We start from the raw sequence: 14,974 nt of genomic DNA on the forward strand, positions 1-14,974 counted from the left end.
TCTTTGGTCTTTCCATCTGAGATGAGGTACAGCAGGCGGTGGTGATCGCAGTGCTGCACGCTGAGTACAGGATCGTTTCATGTTCCCTCTTTACATTCTCAGAGTCTCTTCTCTTCTCTGATGTTGTACTTGACGGTAGGCATAGAGTTAGCAGATGTATTCTTCTGATTGTCTTCACTCATCCTACGACAGCCTTCAAGTTCCCAGCTCATTCAGACGGCAGTTGAAACAGGTTGATCAATTAGATCTGGTTCTGCAATGAGTGCAGCATATCTTTGATTTAAAAATTAATTCAAAATTAAGAGTGACAAACCAGAGGCTACATTTTAATATTAATGTCAGTAATACTTAAATTAATTGGTTAATACTTATAAAAATACAAAAATTAAAGGAAGAGTGAAGGAGCATCTGTAGAAGGCACCTGGAAGTGGTGACCTGTCAGTTTACAGGGTTTTCTGATTTTTGGCCAAGAAAGCCTGCAAGGCCAAGAAAGGAATGGTGGAGGCAAAAACATCACCTTGCCACTAGAGGGCACACCGTGCAAGAAGTGATCATAATAAGACTACAACAGAGCAGACCGCGGGGGAGCCATGAGACCTCTGTTTATGAGAGGAAACTGAAGATGAGCATTTCAGCGAGACAAAGGGGGCATTGAAGTTTACAACATGTCTAGAAGAGACCCCTGGATGGGTTTTAAACTTGTCTCAGTAGAATAGGCGAGAAGAGCCAGGAGGTCAGAATGACAAATAGTCAACTAGCTGGACATAAAGAAAAAGAGACGAGCAGACTTGGAGGGGAGGGCTGAGCTACCTTATAGATAGACACGGGTTCAAATCTGTAAAGCTGGATCCAGAGCAGCAGTACACTTTTTTTATTCTAGCTTCATTTACATTTCGAGTTCTGCTCACCAACCCCTTGAATATTTTCAGTTAACAAAATTTACTCTTTTTTTCAATTTTGGTGTATTTAAGGGTTCAATGATACTATGAGAGCGCTCTCTGTCATTTCCACTATGTAAGAATGTCTGTAGTGTATTTGGAATTCGTGCCACACACCGTCCATTTTTTTTTATTTGGTTTGCCCGTCATATGGTTGCCTTCAAATGCAGTTTTTATATCAATTGTTTTCAATCTAAGACGCTTCATCTCCTATCGCTGACTTGAGTTTCTTTCTTTAATTTCAGCTAACGACTGCCCTCCTTTAACAGCCATCATTGGGGAAACGGTGCAGATTCCCTGCTCTTTGAACACTGAAGTGTCCTTAAAGACAGAAGACATTTCAGTTGAGTGGACAGCAAATGAAAGTCTCATGGTTTATGCCTTTGTCAAAGGGAAGGATAAACTGATAAATCAGGAACCCCAGTTCAAAGGCCGAACACAGCTCTTCACATCTGAACTGTTACGTGGTAACTTCTCACTGAGGTTGTCAAACGTGTCAGTCCGTGATGATAAAGGGGAGTTTAAGTGCATTTACAGCGGAGCTGGGGATACAAACAGGACTGATCTGTCTAAGCACTGCCTTCTAGTCACAGGTGAGCAGACTGAGCATTTAAACACATCCTGTGTGCTGCAAGGTTTGTGAACTTTGATGGAGCACCACATATCTGTGTGCAATACTTAAAGGTTAAAATGGTCTTAAGAGGGAGGATTTATGGAGTGGAAGGTGAGATAAAAGAACAAGATGAGCTCCTGTGTAGTGATGTTGCACAGTAGGTCTCTATTAAAAAAAGGCCATGTCAAAGGTTTCAAAGAGTGCCACACAAGAATTATACAAATGTAGTTAATGTCACTACATGAACATGTGACTTGATTTGCTTTCCGCTGCTCTTATTGAATGAAGGTAAGTGCTGTGTCTTTAACAAAGTCATGCAAGGCGTGGAGCTGCGGCTGACTCCATCGATGCAAAAAAGCAAACAATGTGAGATGAGCGGTGAGTTCATTCCGTGTCTACAAAGAGCCAATAAGACTCGTCGTTGCAGTTTGTCAATAAGCAGTACAGTCGAAGTGAGATATGATTATAATTTCCTTATGAGGCAAATACAAAAGGGTGAACCGGATCAGATTCGAGCTCCTGTTAGCAAACAGCTCGTCTCACCACACATGGAGTCCTGCCAGTCTGATCCCTCTGCTCATCCCTGTGTCTTCTAGGAGTTGAGAACTTGACAGGCGTGAATTGAGATTTACAGTAAAAACGAGATGAGCTCAGATGAAAGCATGTTGTGCAGCTCACATTTCCCCACACACTCATTGGATGAGATGTTCACCTCTTTAAGTTTGTTCCGCTGACCCAAGAGCTAAGTAAATCCAACAATAATATTTAATAGAACATCGAGATTTGAGTTGAGGAAACATAGACATGGAATATTCATCTGTTTAATTAAGTAACTTCTATTTGAAAGTTTTACTCTTTAAAGCTGAAACATTTTTTTATGCAAATATTCATAAATGGTTTACGTTTCGAGTGCAATCAATTGACATATTTTTCCAGTTAGCATAATTTGATATTCTTATGTGTTCAAACATAAAAGTTGCACAAGTGGAAAAAAACACAATTAGCACAACATTATTGGTTTTTTCATATTATTTTTAATGTACAGTATAAAACATTATCACAACCTCTTTCTGCATGAATAACAGTAATACAAGTGTACCTTGTTATTTTAACTTTATTTTCCCTTCAGAAGAGTCTTTCACAGTTCACTGACCCTGCACTTTATTTCTCCAGGGTTATTTTTTGTATTCTTATTGCCTACTGCTGCAAAGACCTCCTTTCTATTGTTGTGAGCTTCTAAAACATCAAGCAGTTGTCAACATTAACTCCTGTAAGATCAAAAGCTACGAATTTCACCTTATAAATGTGCCCTTTTATACTTCAGCTATTCCAACAAGCACAATAGAAATATTTCAATACAAATTAAAATCTATTTGGCTATAAGAAATGTCAGCACTGGCAAAAAAAGAACAACTATAAGTCTATACAGTGGACGCTTTCAGTTGACATTTCCATAAATATTAAAGATATCAAAATGTAAGTAAAGATAGTCTCGTTAGTGATGGTGAAATGTTTCTGATGTCCTGTAACACAACATCATTTAAATGTCTGCACGTTACAGTATTTCATCGCAATTAGCTTAACAAAATCATTTCTAAAATATTTTTATTAACACTTGGCTGAATGGCTGAAATAAAAACATAAGCAAAAAAAAACAGTAAGCAATACTTTTTTGAAAGATTTATCACACACACACAAAACAAGACACTCTTCTGATATTTCAGTTAATAAAAGAGTGGATGAACAAAATTCACTACTTTTCATTGGCACATTAACCAGTTTGAAAAAGAAAGAACTTCTCAGCTGCAAAAGTTTGAGACCATCATCCACCTCCAAAAACATTTTCTGGAATTCTTCAAAATTATACGAGGGTTCTTTGGGACACCTTTGATTCGATGGTAACGCGGCATATTCTCTTCTAAGTTACCGAGATCATCTACAGCTTCAACTCCCTCACCCACATCTACCACACATATTTTAAGAGCAAACCGATGCCAATCAGCACCCTAACCTGTACAAGTTTGGGTCTGAAGGCTGTGGCAGTGTCATTGTGACTTTTTAAAATTATTTATTAAAGAATTTGAAAGTTTTTGGTAACATTAAACATAAGACAGATCTAACTATTATAAAAAGAAATCCTGTCCCCTGTCCTGATAGTCTACAATACGTGATCTTTCGGAAGATAATTTAAAGACCCGTGAGACAAAAGAGACCTGCCACGGTGCGTCTCACGGGAACAAAGAACGAGAGTCTTGCAAGACACACCCTACTCATAAGCAATATCAAAAAAAAAAAACAAATCAGTAGTGTAAAGGCAGTCACGCAGCACACACAGCTCCAGGGCTGTCAGTGCATAGAAAGTGTATAAGGTCAATACGGTAGAAATGAATAGGGTAGAAATGAAACGTCAATGATTAAACGAAGGAAAAGAACGGAGAAAAGAGACTCAAATGCATTGGACAGAAAAAAGAGCAAAAAAGAATAATCAAGGTGCAAATTCAGAAAATAAGAAAAGTAATTATCAGCCCGGAACAAATGGAATTGAAAAGAAAGCAGGTCCAATCCGGCTCAGAATTCAAAGACAAAGTAGAACTTCATAAAGACGTTTACAAATGTTGGCACTAAACACATGCAGAGCAGGTTAGAGACGATGAAACCAGGGAAATTAGAAAGGCTCAAAAAAAAAAAAAAGTTGGCGGTATACACATGTAGAGAAAGTTAAAGGATATGAAAGTAGGACAATTAGAAAATATAAAAAAAGAAAGTAAAGATTGCAGTAGCGCAAACAAACAAACTGCCTCATTTAACTCTGCACCAGTCTAACTTTGGTTTTGCACAATAATTACTACACTATTGCACCTTAACACTTAATTCTACTTTATTCACATAATTTTACTTATTTATTATGTTCTACTATACTGTTATCTTTCAATCTATGACTTTTTGTTAATCTAACTGATATTCTTCTAACTTTGTACAGTTTTTGATAAGCGGATCAGGGTGCATTTCACTGTGTGTTGTCCTGTATAACTATACATGTGACAAATAAAGAATCTTGAGAATTTCAAAAACGGAGTTTACCGCACATGCATTTATTGGTTACTTTGTTAATGTATATATATTTATCTGTCTGCTTATTTAAAAACATAAATTTACCCCTTGAGTCAAAAACGTTCTGTCTAGCCCTTGTACAAAAACCTAGACAAAAGCTGGGTATCACCTCAGTAAACCCATGTACTTTTGGAACTGTGAGAGGAAAATAGCAGGACTTTACAGACAGGAGTCCAATGCAGAACTCTACTTACTTTGTTACTTTGTAAAAAAAAATTATTAACTGCTGATGATGTCGATCGTTTTGTCTGTGCTGAAATTCCAAACAGAGAAACCTGTCCTGACCTCATTAAAAAGATTCAGCATATTGGGACTTGCAGGATTACAAATATTGTTTTTACAGAAGTTCTGAAATAAAAGTGAAACTAATGAAATAGCAACAATTCAAAGAAAAAAAAATCTTAAAAGTGTGTATCAGGAAAACCAAACACGGGGGTTGGCGAGCGAGGCGAGCAGGGGGCAAAGCCCCCTAGTCTTACAAAATTAAAAAAGAGACTCTATTCTTATCAAAAGGCCAAAAGAAAAAGTAGTGAATCAGTATTTGAGCTGCTTGACTGATAATCTAATGTAATTGAAATGAATTTGAAAGAGGTTGTATTTAACAGCAAAAGCTGATGTTTGATGGTACAATAATGGATGTTGGTTTTAGCTCTCACTGATTTTGCCATTGTGCTACTCCAGACACGCTGTGGTATTTTGCAGATCTGGTTTTGCACATCAGACTTTTTGTTATTTTAAACTGTTAGCTTGCTGTCTCTTAGTAGTAAAACTTACAATTTACATGAGGCTCCACAGTGCAGTTTAATTAACAGAGAAGTTTTTGTAAACATGCCTTCTGTACCTTAAAAGTATCATTTTGTTTCTTATCCTGTTCAGATTTACCCTTAAACCTGCGGTCCCTGACTTATATTTAATGCTAACACATTCTAATTAATGCAAATTAAACATAACAGCCATAATTGTGTTTTTCCTTTCATTATTATGACAATTGAAAAACTTCACTGTAATGTGGAACTACCTCCACCAACAGGCATGTTTCTGTTTTGTTTGGCTGCTGGCTTGACATATAGCGCCTAAAACAATTCAATTGTCACTAACAATATTCAGTCTGCCTTTATTATGGTCTTACTGAATCTGTAAAGGAGAAAAAAAGACCCCATTTAATTTAAGCCCACCTATTAATCACTGAACGCTGGCTTCTGTTTACAGCACTCATCTGGTGTTCAATGCTAACAGTAATAATAATAATAAGATATTGTATTTATATAGCGCCTTTCCCATGCTCAAGGCGCTTCTCATAAAGAAACAGCAGGGTGTAGGTAACATTGCTTACAGACGTTTCCTGAACAGAGCACTAGGATATACAAAGACATTAAACAGAATAAAAGACGATAAACCAGAGTAAAATGATAAATTCAATATTAAAAGAGAGCCTGAACAATCACATCATTAGTGATATAACACACACACACACACACACACACACACACACAAGTTATCCTGAGCATCCGGACAGAGAGGTCACCTGAAAGAGAAGGCAGAATGTCGGGTTGAGTTCAAAGCCTTCCTGAACAGTCGAGTTTTCAGTTGTCTTTTAATGGAGTCAGCTGATCTCCTTAATTTCAGGAAGTCATTCCCAAGTCAGGGCACTATACAGCTGAAGGCCCTGCTGTCACCCACAGAGTGCAGGTTAGTGTGGGGCACAACAAGATGGCCAGAATCAGAGGACCTTAGTGGGTGAACAGGAGCAGAGTGATGGAGAAGGTCACTGATGTAGTCCGATGTGAGGCCATTCAACGCTTTGTAGATTATAAATAAAATTTTATATTCAGTCCTGTAAGACACAGGGAGCCAGTGAAGGCGAAGCAGGATGGTGTGATGTGCTCGCTGTTGCTGGTTCATGTCAGGTCTCTTGCAGCCGAGTTTTGAATCAGCTGGAGCTGTGATGTCAGATTAGAAGGGACACCTGCCAGTAGGGAATTACAATAATCAATGTGTGAGACTTTGAGATTGCTAAAATATAAAGTGCAATACAAATAAAATTTATTATTATTATTATTATTATTATTATTATTATTATTACATGATCAAAGCAGGGACCAGTGTCTCAGCATTAGAAAAGGAGAGGAATGAGCAAACACAGAAAATGTGACAGAGGTGAAGTTTCTTAATGTGGTTAAGTCGGGGTCCACTGTCAAACAAATTTACCGACACTCCTACCGGGTGTCCTGTTCTCCCCGTATAACTATGGCAATGAATGCAGGCAGGAGAAAGCATCAGTCGGTCTTCTTTATTTTCTAAGTCTCGCAAGACGTAACCCTTACAAGAAGTGCAAGCACCTCATTAGCAAGTGTTACAAAGAAGGAGTCAGCACTGCGCTTTTATTTACACACTTCATTGAGAAGCTCACAATTCCAAGGAATTTGTTACATAAATCGGAAATCCTTTAACACAGGAGTTCTCAAGGTCAGTCCTGGGGGCCCACTGTGGCTTCAGGTTTTTGCTTCAACCGGATATAAAATTAGAGACAACTAATAACACTGATCTCAATTAATTAGCTGGTATGTTTTCTCTTATCTTATTCTACATTATGAAAGCACAGCAGCATCCATCCATTTTCCAACCCACTGAATCCAAACACAGGGTCACGGGGGTCTGCTGGAGCCAGTCCCAGCCAACACAGGGCATAAGGCAGGAATCAATCCCGGGCAGGGTGCCAACCCACCGCAGGACACACACAAACACACCCACACACCAAGCACACACTAGGGCCAATTTAGAATCGCCAATCCACCTAACCTGCATGTCTTTGGATTGTGGGAGGAAACCCACGCAGACACGGGGAGAACATGCAAACTCCACGCAGGGAGGACCCGGGAAGCAAACCCAGGTCCCCAGGTCTACCAAATGCGAGTCAGCAGCGCTACCCACTGCGCCACCGTGCTGCCCGCACAGCAGCATGATTTTTTTATTTATAAGACATTTAGAAATATTTCTGCTTTTGCTATAGATTTAAATGCTTAATTCCCTTTTGTTGTTTTCATTATATTTTGCTCCCTTCATTGTGTCTTAATAATGACAATTAAAAACGAGCAGAGCAGACACCCAGGCAAACAACCCTGAATCGTGAAAGGCTGCAACTACTTTATCATTAGAGCCACTAATTAGAAAACAATGGATTCATTAAACAATTAGAACACCCAGAAAAACAATGAACATCAAGATGAAAATACTGTTAAAAAGAAAAAAAAAATACATCATTCCTATATAACTGCTTAGTACATTTTAATTTTTTTTTTTCATTTTAGCAAACTTAGTTTTCTAATTTCTATATTGTTCCCAAAACACAGAATCTGGGAAATAACCATTCACTTAATTAGCCCAGGATTCCCATTAAAAACAGAAGCTGGTTGGAACAAAAACCCGCAGCCACAGTGGGCCCCAGGACCGAGGTTGAGAACCCCTGCTTTAACATCACCGGTCACATCCCGTTGTTAACAGGACATGGCAGAACCGTAAATGGTCACAACTGACCCTGTCCACTAGGCTGACTGACAGTCCGTTAGCTCAGGAGATCGTGAATTTTTAGATGTTTAAGAGTTCACTGCTGCATGGCATCTCAACCCATCCACCCCATCTTGAACCCTTAATGTGACCAAATGTTTCCTCTTTTTGTCCAGCCAGTCTAGCAACAGGAAACAGCCTAAGTATAGCAATAGAAGCAACAAGCGTGCTTTAATAGATGACTTTTTTCTTAACCAAAGGCTTGTTTTTTCTTTATTCTACTTTAGATAATAAAGTCATTTAAATGGCTTTTCTTAATAACTCAAACCTTTGTCACAGTGAATACCAAAATGACACCTCAGCCTTCAAGCATAAGCTCAGAAGAGGAGACTGTGGAAGATTGTGGGTTCACTTCCCGGTTCCTCCCTGTGTGGATAGCACTTTGAGTACTGAGAAAAGCGCTATATAAATGTAATGAATTATTATTATTATTAAAAGTCGCTGGCTGATTTCCTTCAGTAGTTCACCTACATCACATGCTGGGTGCATCCTTAACCAGATTCAAATTCAACTTTCACGCCATACACTCAACTTTACACCATCAGCATTTTATTATTTTTAACTACAGTAACTACTGTAAAAGCAAGGGTGCCAGAGAGCCCCAAACTCCAACATGAACACACCAAGGCAGTCCAAGACAGTCCCAGGTTCAAATAAATGGGTGTTTATTATAAAAAATACCTCCCAAAATGTACCTGTCCTACAGTTGAGTGTTGCCCGTCCTCCTCCCAGCTCTGACTCTCCTGGACAAGGGAGTGCAGTGGACCTGAGAGTACTTCCGACACCAGGGCTGTTGCCGTTTGTAAGTACTTCCAGGTCACACAGAAGTCCCACATAACATGGAGTACATCTCCATGCACCCACGGACCCCAGCAGGGCTGTGCTGCCAGACTACAACTTCAGGCATTCCCTGATTGATCCAAAATGGGCGCAGATATCGAAGGTCGTTGCCATCTAGCAACCAAGGAGAATAAATGCCCCCCAGAGACAGTCCTTCCCTGTCCTCTTTTATCCTAACCAGGGAAGGTGCTATGCACATGTCCAGTTTGGATACCTGCCCATTTCTCTAGGGCTTTCCACCCAGGCAAGGAACCACCTTCATCTCTGGTTAGGATGTCCATCTATCAATTAGTGAAGCCTTGTCCAGGTGTGACATCCTCCCCTCTCTCGGCTGGGATGCCTTTCTGTCCACTCAGGCAGCCCGTCTGGGTAAGGTATCTTCCCGACTCCTTGCTGGGGTGCCCCTCCATGCCATGTGCCGCCTACACTACATCACACATGTGTTTTGATTTTCTTCAAAAATTTTCTGTAAATTATTTGTTAATGTAATAGTCTCCCATTAAATATTCAAACTCACTTTATATACTTAAAGTTTCTTTGAAAATGCCTGCTAAATAAAAAATACGAGATTAAGCACTAAAGTATCATTATGGTGCAACATTTAATACATTCAGCTACTTCTTTTGTGAGACACCAATAGAGTAACAATGCTTCTGTTTATCCAAAAGAGAGAACCAATGAGTCACTTAGCCAGGCAAAGATTGAATAACGACCGTGCTTAGCGTGTTTAAGAAGTTATGTGTGATTTTGTGTGGACATCAGATGAGTAGCCCAGGCAGTGCTGGTGTGTGCAGCTCTATTCTCTTCTTAAATCACAACACTTTGTACACACTGGCAATCTCCTTTTGGGGAAAGGCTGTGTTTTCAGACATTCTTTCATGCTGAAGTTTCCATCCATCCATCCATTATCCAACCCGCCGTATCCTAACAGGGGTCATGGGAGTCTACTGGAGCCAATCCCAGACAACACAGGGTGCAAGGCAGGAAACAAACCCCTAGCAGGACGCCAGCCCACTGCAGCATTTTGAAGATTTCATGTTTATATTCTTAATTCGCTGTGGCAACTCCTAATGGGAGTAGCCGAAAGAAAAGAAGAAGATTCTGTGTGTATGTAGATTGTATATAATAACCTAGCAAAGCCTGGTGATAGTGTGTGCGGCCAGTAAGGATTTAAACTTCTTTTTGTGGCTGATTCTATGGCTCTCCATTGTAACAAGTCACTCCTAGAATGAAGAGAAGATCTCTTTAATTGGTTGCACCAGTGTGGGTGCGTTCTCTCATTTATTTTCTTATTTTTTTATGATGCTCTTCACTCAGCCTCGTCCTACTATAACATTTCACCACTGCAATTAATGTTTTTGTAAAAAAGCTGTTGTGAAGTGTGATCTTTCAGTACATTACCTTTGGCAAGGTGAGTGCTGTAGGTTTACCCAGGCATTGATTTTTTGATAGGCTTCTTCACTTTCATGACCGCAGGACTTCTTTTCTGTTGCTAAATGCTGCTGTACTCACACAAGAGGCGACTGAACGTTGAGGACCCTCATATCTCCACCTGTTGATTTTTGGAAAGCGTAGGTGAACAGGGATAAGTGAACTATGGAGGCCTGTTTTTGGTAAAACATTTTCTTTCTGTTTTGGTTTGTACAGTTGCTTCATGAAATGCTCACGCTATGAAATTAACAAAACCCACCCTAGTGAGGGGAAAACCCTTGGCAGCCAAGTGGTTGAGTTAAACTTGAGGCCTCCTTATCCCATGTCCTGTTGCCCAGTCTGGTGTGTTTAATGAGGTAAATTGTGGTCACGGACTGTAAGGGGATATAGCAGCAGATAACGGATGTGTCTCATTATACATTCAGTTCTTGTTAATGTGTTTCTGTCTCTGCAACTTCCCGGTTCCTCCCTGTGTGGATAGCGCTTTGAGTACTGAGAAAAGCGCTATATAAATGTAATGAATTATTATTATTATTATTAAGTCAAATTCATCTGTATGTCTGATGGAGGATATCCCGAGCCAAAGGTCCACTGGGCAGTGAACGAGGTGCCAGTGGTGGACTCGAGCCGAGTAAACACAACGCTGAGCAAAGACAGCAGGGGACGCTACAGTGTGACCAGCGTCCTGACTGTGAATGTGACAGTAAATGAGTCTGTGACCTGCACCATCGAGAATGAGAAACTCGGGGAAAATAAGAGCATAAATGTTATGTTCTTAAAAGGTTTACGGACACAAGTTGAGCAAAAAAGATATCTTTAAGCCACTGATTTGGCTGATTATATATTTCAAATGTTCAAGTATTCATCTTTTCACTAAATGTGTATTTCCTGTGTTTGATTTACAGGCCAGAATACAAGTAATGAAGAAGTAGTCCTGGAGATAGTGATGTCAGTGCTGGGGACTGTGGTGCTTATTGCACTGATTATAACATTTGTGAAGATTCAGAGAAACAAAAGGAACAAGGACACACAAGCTGGTAGGTAAAACCTAACACAAGTCAGCAGATAGCCTACCGTTTTCAACGTATTCATTAGACATCCATCATGTGTTTGCCAAAGGTGCCCTGAATCATAAAAATTCCTCTTTTGTGAGATGAAGTTAACACACGTCTGTGGTGTCAGTCCATTTATGGGCCTTTCTCCCAGATTTATCCACAATGCTTACTGGCAATACAGTCCACAAGTGCCTTGACCATGGGAAAGGCACTATATAAATAAAATGTATTATTATTGTTATTATTGTTGAACAGTTTATTATTAAGTTACGCATTCACCTGCAGCCCCTAGAGGGCGTTACAGAGTCTGTAATGAGGCTGTTTTGCTGACGTTCTAAATGTTCTCAGTAATCCTGCACTCAGTCTTAGGTCTGCTGCAGCACCTCAACGTTACACCATACTGTTAAAATATCCTTAACTCATCACATTGCAACAGTTTCCCACCTATTTACAATGCATTTCCATTCCTTTTCTTTTAGTTGCAAGAGAAGACAATGATATTCAAGTGCCACTGCAACAAAGCCCAGCAATGTGTGTGTCAGAAACTCTTCTGGAACAGGTAAAAGATGAAGGTCACGCTAAAGCAATTGTTCTGAGGCAAACTTTCTGTCATTACAGATTCACAGTTGTTGGAGTTTTCATCATATTCTATCAAATTTGTCTTTATTGGTGTTGCACATTTGATACTCCTCTCTACTGTCTCATTTCTAGCAAAAGCTGAGTGGTAATTGAATCCATTAATATTCATAAATACTATTGAAATATTCATTATGTTGGATTTTGTTGTATTTGTTTTAGCTAGCAATAATGTACTGTGATAGTGGACATTAATCAGCTGAGGGGAGTTGTCGTCCTCTTTTTGACTTCCGACACACTTTATTCCAATGAGGTTTTAGACGTTTTAGCAGTGATGTTGTGTACACGAGTGATCAGCTCTTAGCCCTGTCACAGTGCACTTCGTTTGCCCTGCAGAATTCAATGCAGATACTGTGGCAACAGAGCTGTCGTTAAAAGAAGAAACAAGAAATGGTGATAGATCCCATATCTTCAGGCAATTGTTATAGGTGATGTAAGATCACTGGAGATTAAGATGGCAGAATTCACTGTACTAGCAAGATCACAGATGGAATATCTCAAGACTAGCTTTATGTGTTTCATGTACACGTGGCTGCAGGAACATGTTTTGCATTCGCACATCGCTATACAGTGTGGCATCAGTAAAAGAGTGGGGCTTAGCTGTGCTTGTAAACAACAAATGGTGTAACCCTGGACGTATGTAGTCAGTGTAAGTGTGCTCAGAGCTGGAGATGGTCACGTGCTGCTCTGCCCTCAGTGCTTATTTACCGTAACAAGACTAACTCAGTGGGTTAGCGCCATTGCAGTGCACTTCAGGGCTGCAGACTGGCAGTGGACTAAGACTAAGTGCTGTTGTTGTGGGCATTTTGGAGTCGGAGAAGGGGAACAAAGTTGGATACTAACTTAGATCACCTCATGAGCAGGTTTAACATGAGAATTACCAGAGCCTACGAAGAAACTGGTAAATCCGGCCCACCTTAAATCCTTTCTCACCTCTCCATTGGCGTCTTTTGTCCTGTAAATGTGTCGATAAGCAGCAAGCAGCCTGATATCACATCCCCCCCGCCCACCGCTGCAGTTCAATTCACAAAGAAGTTTGTTGGTGTTCAGTGTTTATCTTGGAGTGAAGTGCAGGAGCTTTATAGGGCAATGAAGTACATCGTCATTTAGAATACATGCATTTCATGTGTGTTCAGTGTCATCAACAATCTGTGTTAAAACGTTGTTAAAACAGAAATGTTTTTCATATTTTAGTAGTAATTCACAAAATGTAGACATGAAATGTAAAAGGTGTGAAGCCTGAAATACAAATATGAAATAAACACTTTCACAAAAGGTACAAGTATAACAAAACAAGTGTACTTTAATTTAAGGATATAACCGAAGAAAAAAGAAAGCAGGTTACGGTAGGCTCTGCTGTGCTCTGCTGTGAAGTTTGTACAGTGATGAGATATTCTTTGTGACTACAGTCTCACCTCTAACTAGATAATTAATATGGTTTGGTGAATGTTGGATTAATTCAGTTATTTTGAAAAGATGGGCACTTAATGACTGAAAGTATGGACTCTTCTGTATTATCTGCATGATTAAGGACATCAGTTATAGCATTACCAGATTAAGACCTCCACGAGCTTCATGTTGTCACACGCATATGTGTACACTTTATGAACATCACATATAAAAATCAAACAAATCAGGGAGTGGACTCCCTTGGAGATGTAGGCCATCAGTTATTTGTACATTAGATTGAGGATTGGCCTTCTAATGAATGAGTAACAGCACATGTGTATTGTGTGGAAGAGCACAAGGTTCCTCTGAAGCAGAAATATGCTGGTGCTATTGAGAGAGGGTCGAGACATTAGAAATTTCTTGACTGTGCCTGCAACACGGCTACTTGGAGGTAGGAGTGAAATTTCCAAGGCATAATCTACAGGTCACATGGTGACAGCAGATGACATCTGAGGTGATTCTGACCTTCTAACCTGGAGTTAGGCAGGGAGGAGATCATTTCAGAAGGGGTGACATCAACAGTTGAAGCTACAGTCACGTAATATCACCTAACGCTCAATGAAGTAATATGCAAAATACAAATAAATGTGATCTTAAAATCGCTATGGGCTCTTCTAACAGTATGTCAGAATTAATCAATAGCACTTGGGTGACGTGCATTCACACAACGGTCGGGGTGTATGATTTGCTCTGGGGGTGAATTTGGTACAACGCCTGCATTACTTTTTTTTTTTTACATATACCATGGCACACACCCAGGTCACCATGAGGGTAGATCATCATCCACCCAAGAGTTACAGAGAGACAATTATGCTTCAAATATGATTCTACTTACCGTTATTACTTTTTCTATACTTTCCATTAATTTCATAGTCTTTTTGATTAGATGTAGCTTAAAGATTGTATTTATTTTGTAATAAGTTTGCACAAGGATGTACTTTTTCCCTGTGCTCTTTCCCTTTAAATTGAGAGAAATGTGCAGCTACAAGTCGTTAATGGAGAAGGGACGAGATGTTCATTGCCAGTGCACCGCCATTAATAGGCAATCAGATGGCCAGCTGAGAAAACCGAGGAGAAACACAAAACAACAACATGAGCTGAGGATCAGTTAAACTTTGTGCACATGTTGTTCTGCCATTCACTGAAACAACACTTGACCTGAGGATCATCTTCTCTTAGTACCATAGTAAGTGGTCTGGTCCTGATGCTCAGCGAGTACGAGACCATGTCAGAAACACTAACAGTGACCCATTATGGTTAAAGAGACAATATGCAATCCGAACATTAAGCTGCTTGCCATCAGTATGCTCCCTTACTATCTCATGTGTGAGTTTTCC

At 39.8% G+C, this 14,974-nt stretch overlaps 1 protein-coding gene across 3 annotated transcripts in view; it reads left to right on the forward strand.

Annotated features, from left to right (window-relative positions):
- LOC114641383 (butyrophilin-like protein 8) overlaps nt 1–14,974 on the forward strand; it is a 42,709-nt gene that overhangs the window by 20,310 nt on the left and 7,425 nt on the right. For all 3 annotated transcript variants that reach the window (XM_028790440.2, XM_051926004.1, XM_051926003.1), the window contains 3 exons: nt 1,184–1,531; nt 11,403–11,534; nt 12,032–12,111. In XM_028790440.2, coding sequence (XP_028646273.1) covers nt 1,184–1,531; nt 11,403–11,534; nt 12,032–12,111 — 560 coding nt within the window. The remainder of the gene's footprint in view (nt 1–1,183; nt 1,532–11,402; nt 11,535–12,031; nt 12,112–14,974) is intronic.

The sequence above is a fragment of the Erpetoichthys calabaricus genome, chromosome 4 (assembly GCF_900747795.2).
Source record: "Erpetoichthys calabaricus chromosome 4, fErpCal1.3, whole genome shotgun sequence".
NCBI classification, from domain to species: Eukaryota; Metazoa; Chordata; class Cladistia; order Polypteriformes; family Polypteridae; genus Erpetoichthys; species Erpetoichthys calabaricus.